Source organism: Excalfactoria chinensis, chromosome 3, assembly GCF_039878825.1.
Source record: "Excalfactoria chinensis isolate bCotChi1 chromosome 3, bCotChi1.hap2, whole genome shotgun sequence".
In the NCBI taxonomy this organism is placed as follows: Eukaryota; Metazoa; Chordata; class Aves; order Galliformes; family Phasianidae; genus Excalfactoria; species Excalfactoria chinensis.
Window position 1 is genome coordinate 58259768 of NC_092827.1, and position 18529 is coordinate 58278296.

Consider the following 18529-nt stretch of genomic DNA (forward strand, 5'->3'; position numbering starts at 1 on the left):
TACTGATTGCTCAGCCAAAGTTAACAGAAACAGCTGCAAAACAAGATGTCATTATCTCTGGGTCTTGCACTGAGAGCTACAAGTGCACTGCCATCTGCAAAGAGCAGTTCTTTAATAAGGGGACTTCTGAAGCCTTTGTTTCTGTATATGAAAAGACAAATTATAGGCACTGCTTGGGGAAATCTGGAACTGGACTCTCAAAAACAGGCTCTAAGTTTGTTCAGTCTACTGCTGCTGCAAAAATGAATCTTTGTAACACTAAAACACAGTCAACTTCTTCAACTTGCTTACGCCAAGAAGAAGTTGGGACTTATCTTCTGAAAGCATAGAAAGGTCTATTTAATTATTTGAACTCAAATAGTATCAAAAAGCATTAAAACTTGTGATGTTTTCAAACAGCTGTAAAAAAATCATGGTGTTGTATAGGCATGGATAAGTAAGATTCAAGTTAGTATTTTGCATGAGGTGATCCATAAATATCCAGTCAACTCTGTCAGTACAAGGCATTTTGCCAGTTCATTGTCTAGCTGATGGGACCTATGTAAGATGTTGTAATACTGCTTTTTAGAGAGAAATAATATATGCTATCAGAGGCCCTGACACATTTTAAATAATTCATTTTGTGTCACATTGAACCTATGTTGAGGAAATGAAATAAGGTCATGCCTTTCTGATTAATTTTAAGCTTTGAATAAAGATTTGTTTTAATTACAGTCAGTGATTCTTCTTAAGTTGAAGAGGAGCAGAGACTACAGAATGTAATCATGAAGAGTTCGCGGCCATGACAAATTCTAAATACTTTGTACTGTACAGGTAAAACATGAAATTCACCGAGGTTATACTGTCAACCAATTATCATCAAGATTTCCATTAAAGTAATATTAATCTTGATGTCAAGATCACAAAGGTGGTGTATTTTATTATCTTTTTTTATTTATTTACATGCAATCTTTGTACTAGAAAGCCTTCTTGTGTACATGGAGTTCTAAATTTTTACAAGTTCTTCTATAATGCACAGCTCAATTCATCCCATTTGTCTAAAAAGTCAATGACAATTAATTGGAAAATCAACAAGAGATTTTAATTTAAAAACAGTGAATTCAGGGCAATTGGAAAATTGTTTGGGTTAAGAAATGCAAAGAAGCATGGAACAAGACACAGGAACTAGGGAGAGAAGATAGAAAGGCCCTGAAAAAAAAGTCAGGCACAAGGATTAGACAGTGGTCTGCACAGAGCAGCTGAACAGCTTTTGAAGTAAGTGTATTTATAAACAGGAGTTTAAAGAACAACAAGGAAAGGGTTCAGGGCAGGAAGCTATAGTAAATAGGAATGGCTGTGGGAAATATCAAGAGACTCACAGGAAAATGAAGTCTTTTATTCATTTAAACCATTGAAGTGTGGCTTTTTGTAACATGAAATTTTAAAATTGAGATTTCTTTTTTTTTTTTTCTTTTTTTTTTTTTTTTCCTAGTAAGTGGATAAAATTATTTCATTTATTTGTATTCATTACTCATTCTTTTAGCTTGGATTTCTGGATATACTTCCTATGAATGTAAATCTATAAGAGAAGACACCTACTTCGGTGGGTTTCATAGCTTCTGACAGAACAAAACTGTTGTCTCAATATTAAGCAGGCTCTGAAGGCTTACCACCTTCAGTATGGAGTCAACAAACTCCAATATATGAACTGTAAGTTAAACAAGGCTCAAGAATATTTCCTAAAAAGGCTGGCTTTCCTGAACCATGTTTCCAAGCACTGGGCAGCACATTTATCAGTGATGCTCTGAATTTTTGATAGCAAGGCATGCTCTTTTCTGAATGTCTCCCAGGGTCTGTATTCTCTGAGCTCTGCTCTCTGTGACAGGGACAGGGCCCGAGGGAACAGCATACAGCTGTGTGAGGGGAGGAGCAGCTGGGGGTTTGGGAAAGATTCTGCACCAGGGGGCCATGGGCATGGAACGGGCTGCCCAGGGCAGTGGGCAAGGCTCCAAGTGCCAGGGTTCAAGGTGTCTTTGACACTGCTCCTATGTGGAGCCAGAAGATAGACTCAATAATCCTCATGGATCCCTTCCACATGGGGATATTCGATGATTCTTGAAGGATCAGAAAATCTAATTTACATTTGCTATATTCTAGACAGGTGGGATACCCTACTTCAGTCTGGGGTGTGGACTGCCTAAAGTCAAAGGAAGTATTAACTTCCATTTAACTCTCTGTGAACAGAGAAGACGAGTTAAAAGCACATTTAAAACCTTTAACACTTCCTAATTATTGTGTTGTGTTGTTTGTTTGTTTAAAAAACTCTCCAGAGCACTATTTCTAAAAAAAGAGAATGAGAGAAAAATTTCCAGAAACACTTCCAAATTGCCATTCACTTGGTTGTTTGACGTCGGGTTACACCTACATCCTTATTTGGTGATGTAACTAAAAGTTGTCTGGTTATCCAAGGGCAAGACTCTACGTGCAGGTAGAATTTTATCAAGACAATTGATATAGTAGGAAAAAAAAATCGGGCCCTGAAGGTCTTCTTCAAGCCCTAATCAAAAGCTTAAAAGTGAAACCAAATATCCCTTACTCTAACTTTTTTTATGTTAAACAGGTTGGCTGAACAACTCAAGAGAAGGCTGTAGATAGACCAGGCACAGAGGGGTCTATTTGCCAGGAGACAAGCTATGAGCTGCATAAGAGACAGAATGAAAAAAAAAAATTAACTGTGGAAACATAAAGAGATGGAAACATGACATAAGGTAAGTGTCTTCACTTAGTCAACAGCCTTTGGTATCAAGTGGATCTATGCTTTCCAGTTCTTGGACTTCTCCACTATGAGAGTCAGGATAGAAGCAAATAGAAGTGAATAGAAGTCCCTTCAGGACTGCTGCCAATCCTTTTAATTTCAGCCCCAGCAGTTCTGGGCTCAGGTTTTGCAGCACTCTGTTTTGAGATCTGGATGGGATACACAGGTGTCTAAATCAGTGTTGTAAAGAGAATTAGTAGGGGTTGACAGCAAGGTGTGCTATCACCTTAATCCACCCCTTAGCCTCCTTGTAGCACCTTGCAAGATTGCTTTGGCCGGGTGGTAAATGTAACAATGCATTCTCTCTTGAGATATTAACATTTCTGGATTCATGGTATGATTTGACAGGATCCGGATGCCAAACACAAATCCATTGCTGTTGCCTTGAGGTGTATCAGACACCAGATTTGTAAGGTGCAGTAAAGACGCTAAATCATGTTTTCCGTTGAGCCAAAATATGGTAAGTGGAGTTTGGAAAGCAAGGAAAAAAAATAAGGATTCGGGATTTGCAGCCAGATTTTCACAACACCCCGCTCTTGATTCGTGCGATTCGCCACTGACAGATCCACGTCCGTTCTTTATTCGGGCGTTGTGCTTCAGGTGCCTGACATCCAAAAGTTATTCAGGCACTCCATCGCCGTAGCGTGCTCGCCGACACTAGAAGAGTTGGACAGCTTTCTATAAACCTTTTCCCGTACTTTTTGCCCCCCCCCCCTGTTTGGATACATCATCGTGGGACAAGAGCTAATCCTGAGCGGGAGCGCAGCACGGCGGGGCCGGGTTGTGACTCACCCTCCGGGGCCGAGCGGGGAAACTCCCGCTGCCGCCGGGCTGCGGTAGCAGAGCGCATGTGCGGAGGTTCCCAGCCTCTTCTCCTCGCACCCTCCCCTCCCCGCCTGCCTCTCTCCCGCCCTTCCTCCCTACTGCCGTCCTCCTCCCCGCCCGCCGCCGTCTCCGCTCCGTGCCGGCTGTGGGTGCTGAAGTTGGGCGGATGGCAGCAGCCCCGCTCCGCTAGGGACGAACCGCCGCAACCCTTCTCGGGATCGCTGAGCGCCAACTGCACGCAGCCGGGCGGGGGTGGGTAAGGCGCTCCGCTTGTGTTTGAGCCCGCACCGCGTTGAAATGGCATCAAAATGTCTGCTTCGGAGTGATGCGCGGAGTGGGGGGAAAAGAAAAAAAAAAAGAGGAAAGAAAACAAAACAACAAAACGAAGGGGGGGTGGAGAGGAAGAGGAGGGAGGAAGGTGAGAGGGAGGGAGGGAAAGAGGATGGATGGAGGGTGACGGAGAGCAGCCGAAAATGCGTTCAGCGAGGGGACCGGCAGTGTGTGAGTGTGCGTGCGTGTGTATATGTGTGTGTGCAACAACGGGCGGCTGCGCTGCCGAGGCTGCAAGGTGGTGTTTCAGTGTGTGTGTGTGCGGCTCCATGCCCGCGGTGCACAAAGGGGTGGGGAACCGTGCCGCCGGCTCTGCCCGCTCCCTCCTCCGCAGCCCCCTTGCCTGTGCCCGGGGTGCCGCGGGAATCCGCCGGGCGATGCTGCGGGGATGCGCCGCGCCGGGCGATGCCGCCCAGCCTCTGGCGGGGGGAGAGGGCCGCCTCCGGGAAAGCCGTGGGCACGCGCTGGCGGGGTGACAGCCGCCGGCTCGCGGTGAAGCAGCTCTCCTCCTGCCTTTCCTCTTGACCTTCCCTCTCGTAACGCAGGTCTGTTTGACAGGGGGGAGTGATTATTGCTATTAATGCAATTAGTATTTCAATCCGAGGTGCCGGCGCGAGGCTGCTCTGAACGCAAGAGCGGCTTTCCGACCCCTCCTTCTCCCCGGTCTCGCACTGGGGAGCCCCCGCCGCCGCCCTTCGGGGCCGCACCGCCCTCCGCGGCACCCGGGCGGCACCCGCCACCCCCGCCCGCGCTGCCCTGCGGCATCGCCATCCGCCAGCCCCGGCCTCCTTCCCGGGAAATGTCGGAGGGCGGGGGCGGCTCGGCGGCAGGAGCAGGTGGCGGGCGCGGCCGGCGGGGCAGGGGCTGCTCCTGGTGCTGGCACAGACACAGCGCACGGCGGCGCGGGGCTTCCCTGCACCCGGGGAAACACCGGCGGGGCGGGGGATGCTGTCGCCCTTCCAGCCGCCGAAAGCCGCGGTGCGCTGCTGCTGTTGCTGCTGCTCCCGCGGTTCCTCACCTCTCCCCAGGATGAAAGCACCCGCAGCTAAAGAGGCTGAGGTTGCCTCGCTCGTCTATCAAGCCAGTGTTGCACAATTTATAGCTGCCTCTTGTTGATTCCTAGGGAAACCCTACCCGCTCCGCCTGGCTGAGAACTGGCAGAGGCATTTAGGATTTCCAATAGTTGGTTTCCTTGATTCTGTATCTGAGTTTTCACCGATGCACGTTATAGGTTTGCTGCTTTTGCAAAATGGATGAAATCTCAAACACCCTGCTAGGTAAATGTGAATGAGTTGTGTATCATTTGGCAATACTATTGTAGGTAAGAGGTGATAAATAGCTTTCCACAAAGGTAATATATACACACATTGCAAATTTTGGGAGTTCTTTAAAGGAGGATTATTCTTATGTAAATCAGTGGATGTGAGTGTCACCTTCCTAACGTAAATCACTGGGGAATCTTCCTGTAACCCAGGCCAGAGATGATATTACACACTGTTATCCCCATTATCAAATATTTATTGTCATTTGATTGTATACTCAGCATAAGCAAAGTCCTACTAAAAGATGTGTGTGCCCCACCCCAATTAGGTTGCACAGCTGAAGGCAATGAGAGATGCAAGTATTTATCTCTATGAAATATGTGAGAGTCAGACAGTGAATGCCTTTCTCAATCAAGGCCTTAGATCCTTCCAAGTAGCCAAAATAGGAACATAATTTGATTAAAAGCATATGATCAAAAGAATTGCAGTAGTGAGTTGGACATCCAGTCCAATATCCTGACTCTGTGGTCATTAGCAGATACTAAAGGGAGAAAAACATAAGGAACAGTACTGGTATGCAGTGATTTATTTATTTTTTTTCTTGCTATATGCTTTCAAGTTCAATCCCTGTAGTACAGGGATTTCTTAAACTGGAGCTTGCTTCCAGACCGTTGTATTTAATAAGCCCCTGACTTTCTCTACTCCCTTTTCTTAATCCATTTATACTTCGGTCTCAACCACGTTCTTTGGCAGTGTGTGCCACAATTTAATTATGACTTGTGTGAAAAAGTACTTCCTTTTGTTTGCCATGAACCTGCTGTCTGATGATTTCATTAGGTGCTCTTAGCCTTCGTGTGTGACAGAGGCATGCCCTGTGCCTGCGCAGGTGCTGGCAATGTCCTCACAGCAGAGCAGGTCCTGCACTGGCTGTTCGGGTCCCTTTACTTTATCTAACACTAATTGGGGAGAGCTGCCTGGGGTTCTAAGGCCATCTCAAGCCCTTGGTCTTTATGTTCGAGTCTATAGATGAGAATAGACGTTTTTTTTCTTGTTATTCCATGTGGATGTTTACAAACAAAAATTGCCCTGAACCTATGAATTCATTTCACAAAGACACTAAAAAGCTGTCTGCTGAAAATTAACTTCCTGTTGATTGAAAATGAAGTCTGACTGACAGCAAAAATCCCCATCCTAACACAATCTCTCCTTAACACCAACAGAAGGTAAAATGTTTTCAAACTACAGTGTTTTTCAAGAAGTATGCTAAATACAAAATGGAAGCTGCACGTGAAGTTCATATCTATGAACTCTGCATGCTGGGATTGACATCACTAGTAATTCCTCTGCATAAAGTTCATTTTAAGGAGTGTGTGTAACTGAATGATGAGCATAGTCTCAAAAGTAAAGTTTAAATCTCCCATAAAGTCAAATTGATTTGGAAGGACCTGTGACACAAGGAGTGCTTCTGAGGTTGAATCATGCTCGTGGAGCGTCAGTACTGATGAGACTGATGTAGCAGAGAGCTTCCCTTATCTCACTGCCAGGCCATACTTGAGTCCATCAGAAGAGTAATTTAAGAGACTAGAGAGCTAAAAATGCACAACTTAGACCCGGAGTTCCAGAAATCAGCCATGGGCACAACTTGAAACAATCCATGGCAGATTGCAGGCAGGTGAAGAACAGTAGAAATACACATAACTTGAGAAATCTTTCACACAAAAAAAAACAACCCAAAACACCGATGGCCTCAGGTGCTGTAATCCCAACAGATTAAAGGAAGAGGGGACCAGGTGGCATTATTACAAAGACAGAATAGAATGGATGTCAGTCGGTCTGACTCTAGCCAATCTTAAACAAGGTATGAGAATGGTTTTCCACTAATAAATGGCATGTATGTATTTGTACATTTATGCATGCATATACAAACGGCAAGCATATATATATATATAAACTTTCCATTATTTAAAATTGTGTATGCTTGGAAAAAAATTCCAGTAAGATTAATGAGATTAAACCTTTTTTTTACTCCTGTAATCAGTGAATGGAACCAGTTTCTTACTTGTGTGCTTCACACATGTCATCAAATACATAGCTCATGGGGATTCCTGTGGGTACTCACAAGGTGTACTATGTAAAGCTGTATCAACTCTTACAGAGGTATTGGTTGCAGTTCCATTAATTCCCTTTTGATCACATCTCCATGCTCTCAGCTATGGATTTATTTTGCACTTGGACCAATGTCCCAAGTTTGGTGTTCTTAATGAAAAATATATCCTTACCCTATTTGTAGTGCTTGTTCTGTGAATATATAAATAATTCTCTAAGAACATAAAATTAATGTGCCAATTAGCTTGGCTTAAAATTAGTTGAAAATGAAATTGTACAAGAAATTTAGCATTTCTATTGACCACTTGTTTGTCCTAAGCAGTCCTGGTAATGAAATAATGTGATCAGACTTTCCATATTGTTAATTAATTAAAAGCTTGTGCATAGGGTATAAAAACAAATGAATAGATTAAGTCATAATTAAGTTGATCTATTTATAGTTATAGCTAATGGCTGTAATGATGCAGGCTGTAAGCAGCCCTGTGTGAGTGGCTTTGCAGGCTCCCAAGGGGTGATACCCCTCTCCTAAGGTATACAGCCTGTCAGCTCTGCACCTCAGCAGGTACTGCAAAGTGTGACTGTGGCACAGAGCTGTGTGACAGCCAGTCCCATAGGTAGGTTATTGCTTCAGAGACCTCTTGCCTGGAAAAAGTGGGTCCCTCTACCCAAAGTTGAGTATCTGCTCTCAGAAGGTTTCTCTTGGCACTGCCACTGCTTCGAATGTGCACAAAGGAAGCAGCCATGCAGTGTAACTGTGGCAGGGAACTACGGGAATGCTTAAAGCACACAACCAATGATCTCACAATCTGAACTACTGCTCCTTCCCAACCAGCACAAAACCCAGGCCAAGGCTAATGGGTCCTCTAAGTCAAAGTTGGGGCTGGGCATGCTGTTGTGTTTCAGCTGCTTTGCACTGCTCTGGTGATGCAAAATTGATGAAAATCCAATTTAAACGACTGATGTGCTTTGTGCTGTTCTACTATATTAATTAATCTCAGCTTAATGTTTTTTAAATGTAGAATAAATCAAAGTAACACAAACTGATTTAATACCGAATCTATCATATCTTTATGTTTTTAGTGCTAGCTTTGTCTTCGAGCTCCTTGTTGATAAAATATGGATGAAATGCTTCATATTTTTCATACAATCACAATTGTCATACATTATTTATTTAGAAAGCAAATGGCAATGAGTTCTTAGAAATCATAAAATTTCTGGACAAAACACATGTAGGGAATTTGCAGGTAGGGAAGTGGAACAGAAATAAAACATTAAGAAAATCTTAAATCCTAATGCCAGCATTAGATACTACAAATTACACTTAAAAACACTCAGACATCTTAAAGATGACTGCTGCATAATCCTTCTACATACAGAAATACAAAATAACTTGCCTAGTTTCATCAGCAAGAAAGAAATAAATTAGTGAGTGATGCATTAACACAGCTATGCAGCTTCTGCTAGCAAAGCAGCTTCCTTTAAAGCAGCTTGGCTCTTCTTTCCAGTGATGCCAGCCCCATGCCTGCTGAAATATGAGGGAGTGCTCATAAACTAGATGATTCTATAGAGCCCTAAGTCTGTATGTGCTGCCTGAGAGAGAGTGAGACTAAGAAAATACAGCCTGTGAGAGGAGACTACTACTCTGTCATGGCATCCTGCTGTAACAGTCAGTTGAATATGCCACTTCGCTTTGTAATTTTAGCTCAGTGCAAGTCCAAGCAAGACTTTCTGTTATTCTGTTTTGGGAAGGTCAAATATGGTTTGGGCTGTTCTGTTGTGTTATGTTTTGCTGTGTTATGCTTTACTGTGATGTGGTATGCTGTAACAGTGTCTTCATTTATCAGCAGCTCTTGACAGTTCCAGTAAAATAATCCCATGTGCTCATAGATTAGATAAAGCAATTAGACCACAGGAATCACAGATGAAGGCTGTCAGGTTATCCTTAGCACAACATCCATACGCCTATTACAGTTCAGACAGCTTTCAAATGAGAGAGCTCAAAATGCAGGTCACTCCATGAGGCAAGCGTTCAGCCAGTTGTAGATAGATTGCAGCTAAGGCAAGGAGCTTAAGTCCTTCTATTGCTTACAGTACCAACCACTGTCACCATATACACACTGATCTCCTAAAAGCCTAAATAAGAGGTAAATATCAATATATATTTTAATAGCGTGCTTATTATGCAATTAGAGTGACCTTCTGAAATTAGGAATTTTGCAATCAGTCTACTTTATTATGGCGCTCTTACCCAGTCCTGCAGGCAGCTCCCAGTCTTCATACTGCACCACACCTTTGGGTGGTGTAAATGAGGTTTTCTCAATTGTTTGCACTGTATGAAAATCAAGAGCAGTGAGTAATAACTTCCTTTACAAGGGCTTCACAAGAAGCCCCAATTTAATGAACGTAGGTGGGAAGCGTGGTCCTGATTACTCAGTATCCAAAAGGTAGCTTTGTTTCCAAGTCTTAATGTCTTCAGAAATGAAAAAAGCTCTAAAATATTAATGAGATACTTTCACGGTTTTCAAGATGAGTTTGAGAAGAGAGGAGTGAAATGTGTAGCCTGTGTTTAGTTATTCATTTACAGTGGCTTAAAAGTATATCCATGAATTATTTTCATACTTAGCTTTACTTTGTTGGAATGTAGTTGTCATATAATGGTCTGATAATCTAACTCATTTGGCTTGATACATCTCATAATCTAGTAACAAGTGTTTGTACTGTTTTTATTTATTTATTTTTTAATGTTGTATTTATTGTGTTAAAAGATTTTTATCAACTCATTGTCCCACACAATGTGAAAAAAATGGTAGTAATATTCAGAGTCTTAGCTGCATGGTAAACATCACGCTTACCAGAACAGACAAGGATGTTTTCAGATTCAGTATCTGATTAATTCCTATGTAAAACCAGCTCATAGAGCTAATATAAAAAGTCAAGACAGTACTCATGTAGTGAGGGTATAGAAAAGAATAGAGGGAACACCTCTGCCCAGTGAATGTAGCAACTTCATAAATTATGAAGTTATGAATATAGCAGCTATGAGTGACCAGTGCCTCTACAACTAGGCACTGATCAGTGATGCAGTATACAAAGATTCACTGTAGAGAAGACTGACTGTTCATGGGATTTGTCCTGAGCTCTGTCTGCAGAAGAACCATCCTGTATCAAATATCTGTCTCAAAGTGCATGTCTGTACTGCAAATTGCAGTGTAGGGTAGAGAGATCTGATATAAGTTGAACACTGGAAAAATCTAGTTATAGCAGCACTGTATCCTGTGCAAGAAAATGCCCTTATTTTACCTCTACTATCTGTATGTCATCTCGTATCCTGCAGCACTCAGAAACTGAAAAATCTACTCCTCAACTTTTTTTATTTTTAAAACTAAATGACTCCTGAGGGCATTTACCATGAAATATGTTTCATACTCTTTCAGCCGTTGTCTTAGCTCTTCTTAAACCTGCCTCAAATGATCAATATCCCTCTTCATCTAAGGACTTTCCAAATGTGTTTCAAAAGCAGTCAGTGAAAAATACTGCAGTAACGTGGCTTTCACATGGCGAAGATTTCAGATTCTTATAGCTAAGGAAGAGCGGCTGTTCTGGGTGCAAGACTGCACTTAGCACTTCTTTTACTTGCCATTACTTTCAATTCTTGTTAGATTCCAAAGTTATATCTCAGCAAACAAAAAACAAAAGAAAACAAACAGAACTCTGTGCTTGTACACCAGAACCTGACCATCTATGTATGGAATGGTTAGAGTAGTCCCAGATTCAGAGACTGTTCCCAGTAAAATGCCTGCATGAAGCTGTTATTCAGATCAGGGCAGACTGATTACAGGAATGTAACTAAATTGTTCATTTAGCCTCAAAGCTGGAGAAGAAGCCCTGGAATTTCTTAGCTTTCCAGAATGCATACATCACATCTTTTCAGGATAATACTTACAGCCTCTGGCTTTGGCCTGCATCCTATCTTCTCTGGCTTGGATTCAACCAAAGTAAACTCCTCTTTGCTGTAACGTAGTTACAAATGGATCTAGATCACCCTAAGTTGATTATTTGTCCTTGTTGGCCTGCATTACTCCTTCAATATTTGCCTACTACAAGCATTGTTATTAGCAATTTGTATAGATCCTTCTGTTTTGTTCATAATTTGGGGAAGGCTGTCAAGTTGCATATAAGAACATATTTCTGAAGTATCCAGTTAGAAATACACCTGCACAGATCATTTTTAATTTCAGATCAAGATTTATCAGTTTTTAGTTCATATAATTTTTACCAAGTTCATTTTCATCTCATTTATTCTACAATCACAATGTTATGTGTACTAACAGAAGTCAACTGAATTATGTTGACTATATAGGCATCGACTTCAGCCAGCAAATTGGTAGGAAACCTTATGTAAGATATTAATATAAGTATATTTCAGTATTCTGAAACACATCTGTATGTGCATGATATAATGGGAAAGTTAGATATACTTTCTGTGATTGAATTTTGATGAGGTTTTTTCTTGACCAGGCATATAATGCTCAGACAAACACTCTGACCTGGATTCATACAGTGTGTAAAAGCAGGTGACATTTCAGAAACTTTTAAGAAAATAGAGTTCAGAAATCTCCAGGCAGTAAAACAAAGGAGTTCTATCCTTCATATCATTATCTTGAGAATCTAAACAATCTAGTAAGCACTGAGAACGAATACAGAACGCATTATGAAAAGTCTATCCTTACTAATGCTATCTAAGGAAGTGTTTTAAAATAATTCTCCCATCATGTCATTTTTCTTTTCTGCTAGCCTATTGTTTGAAGAACCATGTCACTTCTGCATTCTAGGACACAGTAAGCAGCACTGCTATTCCATGGAAAAGAAATACAAATGGTTATTAATTAAGTGATTCCCCAGGATCGCACAGTAAAATACTGACAGATGCAGAAATTGAATATAAAGGGGAAAAATAGTTTTCTTGTTGATTTAAAGAGTTAAAATTTAACACCAAGAATCTTGACTCAAGCTTTACTTGACAGCTTAACTGATATGTAAGATATCAAGGATAGCTTAAGCTGCAAATAATCTCCTGGACAAAAATGGGAATTCGCATTTGACTCAGAAGTCAGTCTTTATAATCGAATAACCAGTACAAAGACCATGTATTTTCATCCAGTATAATTACACTGATGCCTTGCATGTGTAACCTGATTATCAGCACTAAAAATATTAGTTACGGTCCTGTTAGGAAAACATCCCTCAATAGGAAGCATAGCTTTGGGTTGTTGAGCAACGTAGCCCTACATTTTGTAAATGAGAAGGAGAAAAGGGAAATGTAGTCAGCAGCATGATACTTTCTGCATAAATCATCTGATATCTGGTTTATCGGTTCTTTTTTGTTTCAATTTTGGTTGGTTGGTTTGTTTGTGGGGTGTTCTGTTGGATTTGTTTTGGTTTTTTGTTTGTTTGTTTGGTTTGGTTTAATTTGATTTTGTTTTGCGTTTTTGTGTATGTGTGATCCATTAAACTATTATAGCTTTCTCTGAGATAACTCCTAATACACTGAATCAGTAAGATAATACCCATGCTAGCTTTATCCAATGAAATATAAAATAACTATGCACTTACTTTTTGCTAGTTTTTCTGATAAAAGATCCTGCGAGATCATGATTATAAGGCACACCATTTATTTTTTATAGCTAGCAACAAGAGGAGTAAGAGTGAATTAACTAGTCAACTCATGCTTAGTTCTACTAACGAATGCACAATACATTTTCTAATCCTAAATTATTCTGAACGTCAGCAATGCTGTACATTCTTCAGCTTGATTGAACCTTGGTCTAGGAGAGATGCTTTAATCAATCTATATCAGCATGTGTATTTTTATTGTTAATTTAGCTTCAAATATTTTGAATAAATTGCCTTGTGTTGAGCACAGAACACATCCATGGGCAGTGGCATATGTTACTTCCATCAATTTTTCCAAGATGTTTGCTCCAAAGTATTCTGATAGCCCAAGTAGATATGAAATAGTTTATTTTTTAGTGAAATGTTACTTCATGTTCCTTTAAAGATGGGGTAAAAGCCTCATTGAATTCAAGTAAATATGTTTTAAAATGATTTTAATATAAGAAGACTACGTTTGTCTGATAGTGTAATTTATTGCAGACTGAGCTGTAGCTGGAATTCAATTGGTTTAAGGTACATAACGGTTTTAATTGTCCAGATACTTCAATTGCTATTAACGTATAAGGCATTTTTCCATTAACTTTAACGGAGTTCTATGGCAGAAACTATTCTTACATGCTATGCTTGCTGTCAGTCATATATCAAACATGCAAATGCAAGAGCTGTATTTAGCCTGTTAAGTAGAAACTATTCTGCTGGGCAGTGAGATCATATGCAACAAAGGGATTGAATACCAGAAACATCCTGACTTTGACTTTACTCTATTCTGTGAGATATTAACTGGAACCACCTGAAGACAGCACTTTATGTTTTAAAATGAAGCTAAGCAGTATTAAAACAATACACTTTTTTTTTTTTTTTTTTCTTTTAAATGTGCTAGACCTCAATCCATGTAGGCGAGAGACTGCTTTAAATTGTGCTAGAGTCTTATCCTCTGAGGTAAAGAGCATATGCAGCAGGGTGCCAAGCAAATCAACTGCTATTGAACCAGTCTGGCAGCATGTGCTTGGCAGCTCTCTGGTTTAGGCTGCTTTTTTATTAGTATAGCCAATTCCAGCAGGTGGCTTAAGAATAGTTGCAGGAGCACTGGAAAATAAGAGCATAGAGTGAAGGAAACACCCTGGCTAATTGCATCCAAATCCCCAGCTGTTTCAAACCACCAGTTCTTACTTTTTCTTCTTTTTCAGGATCAATTTAATGTTAGAAGCAGGAAGGGTTTTACATCTACTTTTTTTCTCAGAATGACCCAGAGATCCAGTTGATAAACTTTTTCTTCTTTCATGATGAATTTATCCAAAGATGGTTTATTCCTCATTTGTTCCTTTGAAGTCATCCATATTAAACTGGTCTCCCATCCTTCCATTTGTCCACCTAATGTAATCATCATCTTTCCCCCCTTTAATATTTGTCCCGATATTGCTCCTACGATCAAGTAAACCTCAGAAGATGGAGAGAATCCTCAGAATGTGAAATCTCAGTATCTTGTGAAGAAGGATGACTCAAATGCCATTCCAATATCTCTCCTTCCATTCATGAAAAACCCCCTCTCTTCCTAATTTGATCTATGGAGTTCAGTGTAATGGGAATGTGATAGACTGTATGACTGCTCCACAAACATCCTCTCACTCTCTTTATTTAAAGTGATCCCATGGTAAGGTGCAGCTAACACCCAAAGAAAGCTTAGAATTGTGTCACTTGAATTCCCACACTCTGACACAGAGCCTTCCTTGCTGTAAATAATGGCATCAAAACACATGAAATCAAACATCTGAGAAAAAATTCAGCCACATAAACTTCTACAATCTGCACCTAACTGAAAGCAGTATCCTGATACTCACTTCTAATGTTGTTGCAACTTATTCTGTGAAGAAACCTGTTGATTACGATACTCCTACTGAGATGAACAAGTGACTGGTTGTCAGAAGATGTGATGACAGGGACTTACACACAGCCACCTGTATCGTAGGTCATACAGTGTGAAAGAAAAAGCATTTCTGGTGTAATAGTAGTTAGGAAAAATAAAAATTCCATCATCCATGTTGCTAATTTAATTAAAAATCTAATGTAATGATTTTCTATTAGTCTCCCAAAAGTTCTGCTCCTTCTTACTGCTACTTACTATTTAGAGAGGCCTAAAAGTTTTTTGGCTTTTTTGGCTTTTTTGGCTTTTTTCCCTTCTTTTATCTATCACAGGATTACATTTCCATTGACTGGGATACAGGATAGATTAAACATCATACATTCTCTTCTCAGACAAAAATTGCTTTTTCAGGCAACACTTCTTTAAGTTAGTTACAAGTGCTTCTCAATTTTAGCCTCTGGTAATATAATTGAACAAAGTATATACAGACATTTAGATATTAGTCTAGAAGAACAAGGTTTCAACAACGATAACCGTGAGATGCAGATGCTTTGGTTCAGGTACGTGAGGCTGCACAGTGCATCAAAAATGTCATACACTTATTTGCTTCTACATGAATCACCTTCAGAAGAAAAGTCAAATCATGGGAGAAAATGAAACATTTGTCAAAGATACGAAGAATCTGGATCATTTAGATGAATTGGTTCATGATTGTTCTTACAATTCAGCTGTACTATGAACTAGGTATTGTTGACCCACTGGAAGAGTTGAACTGGAAGAGATCATCCTGCTTTATGAAAGTTTCTCTCTCATATATGAAGAACACCTAAGCAAAGGTTTGAACTGACAGTAAGCATGACATTTCCTTTATTCTACTTACTGTAGTTCTAGCTGAGTATTGAGTTGAGAAACACTCAGGTCTGTGTTAGGGCAGGGACCTTGCTGCAAAATGAGATTTGGCCAGGCTTAAACTTATGAGGGCTGAACAATGATCAAATGTCTGATGCGATTAACAGGCAGCAATGCCTTCAGCAAATGCAATTATAACTCAGCTTCAGTTTATTTTTAATAGTTAAAAAGGAATTGTATTATTCAAACAAACATTAAAGCCTTTCAGAAGCTATCTAAATTTGGCTTCTAGACTGTTTCAGACTTTGAATGTTTTTCACTGCTTCTGAGTAATGCTCAAGTTTAGTGCTATTAACATGTTGAAAATGCTTTCATCCACATCTCCTTCCTAAGATGTTGCATGGATGCCAAACCAAAGGGTATGTGTCATGAGTATTATCTACATGTGTCAGAAGAGAGTTCTCTGGTTATAAAAAGCAGCTACACCAAGGTTTTAGCTATGTACACAGAATTTGTTAATGGCCAGTCTGGAACTCAGGCACCCGAAATAAATATTTGGAGACAGTGCTGAGTTGGTCTCAGTGACCAAGCAATGAGCACTGATCTAGTCTGTGTCCACTGAGGCTCAGTGTCTGAGCTTGACTGGCCCTCTTCTACAGACCAAAATCTTGTCTTGTTAGCAGCATAGTGATGTGAATGGAACATGGGATCCTCCCACCCATACAACTGAGTGGAACACTTGATTTTTTGTCCTCTCATACTCAAAGCTTCTTAAAGGCAGAAAGAAAGTCACCACAAAGCCTGTTTATCCAGTCTACAAATATAATCTGCAACTCCCCAAAATAAAAAATTAGGTATGAATTTTTACAAAATATTGTTGTCAAGAATATCTTAATCTTTGTCATTCTCTCTCCAGAAGTCATCAACCCTAGTACAATTATAACAACAATGTTGTAAATTAGGATGAAGACGTGAAAACAAAATTAAAGATGTTTTGAGACATTTTGATTGTCTTTGAGAAGTTGCCATAACCTCTTCAAAGCAGTAATGGGAATGGCAAGATCAGAAGTAGATCTGTAGGAATACGATGATCAGTGGCCAGACAGTGGAAGTGGCTATATACGTTTTTAAAGTATTTGATGCTCCTGCATCCAGATAAATGAAATTAAAAATATTTTCAACAAAAATATCATAATGCTTGCCCACAAGTCTCCTCCAGTGAGAAGATGTGTTATTCCAAATCAATAACAGCAATGCAAAACTGCCGGTGTTTTGAATATGGAACAATGGGCATGAACATAGGCCACCAGCCTAGCAGAAAAATCTGCATAAACTTACTATATGACTAAACATGTGGACAGTTCAATTAAACTCTCTTTCATTTCACAAAACTACAAAAACAAACAAACAAACAAACAAACAAAACCTTTCTGGAAGAGGAAGTGCGTGAGTCAACTTCACATAGAACAGAAGTTTATTCTATTCAATAAGTGGGATTAAACTTCTATTGAGATGCTAACTACTGTTTCATTGTCTGGCATACAGCCCTTTTATATGATCTGAAAAACTTCTTATCCCACAGTCACATATATTCACTGTGAACCTTTTGCCTCTGGCTTTCCAGCTGTTTCTCTGCTTATGTCTCAAAGCAAGTACTGCTAAACTTCAAGAGCAAGAAAACTAAATATTGATAGAGATGGTCTACTGAAAGATTTAGGTGCTATATACTACTATGTAGATTTCCCAGGTGAAGAAACAATTCTGCAAGATAGTAACCTGAAGTAACCTCCAGAACGTAAGAGATAGACAAGATGTTAGAAGGAATTCAGTGATGGCAACACTGACACAAAAGTATGGAAAAGGAGAGTTAAGAAGTAAAAGTAAAGAGCACAAAGCTGAGGGGACAATAATAAAGGTGAGGTAGGAATAAAAGACCTTTTGCTGCATAGATAGGAAGGCAATCAAATCTCTGAAAAAAAAAAAAAAAAAAAAAAAAAGAAATATTTCAACAGATGACAAATGAAGGAGAGAGGAACAAATGACTGAAGTTTAAAAGGTTGGAAACAAAGTGATATGAAGGATTATGGTACAGAATGAACTGGAAAACCTGGAGAGGAATTAAAGACAGTTTCTTTTTATCCAGTGAATCTAAGTAGCCAGTGCAATCTCAAGGAGAATGTTATAGGTAGATGAGAGGCTGAACAGAGCAAGATCTCACCAACCATAAGCTGACTACATAGATACCAGTGTGGATATAAGGCAGTAGAGAAACATATTGTAGGGAAAAGAAAAGAAATGTTAAAGAGATTAAAAAAAAAAAAAAAAAAAAAAAAAAAAAAAAAAAAAAAAAAGATGCAGGACAATTTCATAGCAAAGACTGAGGGGAATCAAAGAAAGTTATTATAGTCACTTTTTACCATAAATGCTGATTTCTAATATATACATATATATATATTATTATTATTATCAGATGTGGTTTCTAACATCTGAGGAGTATGGTGTCTATAACAAGGTGTTTATTTCACCTGAATATTAGTCAAGTTATTAATGAAGTTTTGATTTGAAAATAGTTTAAAATGTAATACATATCTTTAACTGCATTATAATGCCGCTCAGCAGCAGCACTGGATCCAACCAACCAACCAAAAAAAGGTTTAGTTTTCATTTGCCATCTGCAACTAAAGTTTCTTCCTGAGTAACTCAAAACTTTGTACTGTTCAACTAGATCAAAACCAACAAATAGATAACATTTTTATAACCTCTCCCTTTCTAATCATAACCCACATTCAAATTAAGACGTCCCACACTCAAATTAATACTTCTTTGTAT

At 39.7% G+C, this 18529-nt stretch overlaps 1 protein-coding gene across 6 annotated transcripts in view; it reads left to right on the top strand.

The window, feature by feature from the left end:
• The first annotated feature begins 3640 nt into the window (after nt 1–3640).
• Nucleotides 3641–18529, top strand: part of RGS17 (regulator of G protein signaling 17) — a 70356-nt gene continuing 55467 nt past the window's right edge. For 2 of the 6 annotated variants that reach the window (XM_072333480.1, XM_072333481.1), the window contains exon 1: nt 3731–3871. Coding sequence is in view for 1 of the 6 variants with exons in the window: in XM_072333477.1 (XP_072189578.1) it covers nt 3643–3875 (233 nt within the window). In the remaining 5 variants the exon portion in view is untranslated. Of the gene's footprint in view, nt 3876–4083; nt 4121–18529 lie in introns of those variants that run through there. The other 4 variants (XM_072333478.1, XM_072333477.1, XM_072333482.1 and 1 more) reach the window with 4 other exon arrangements.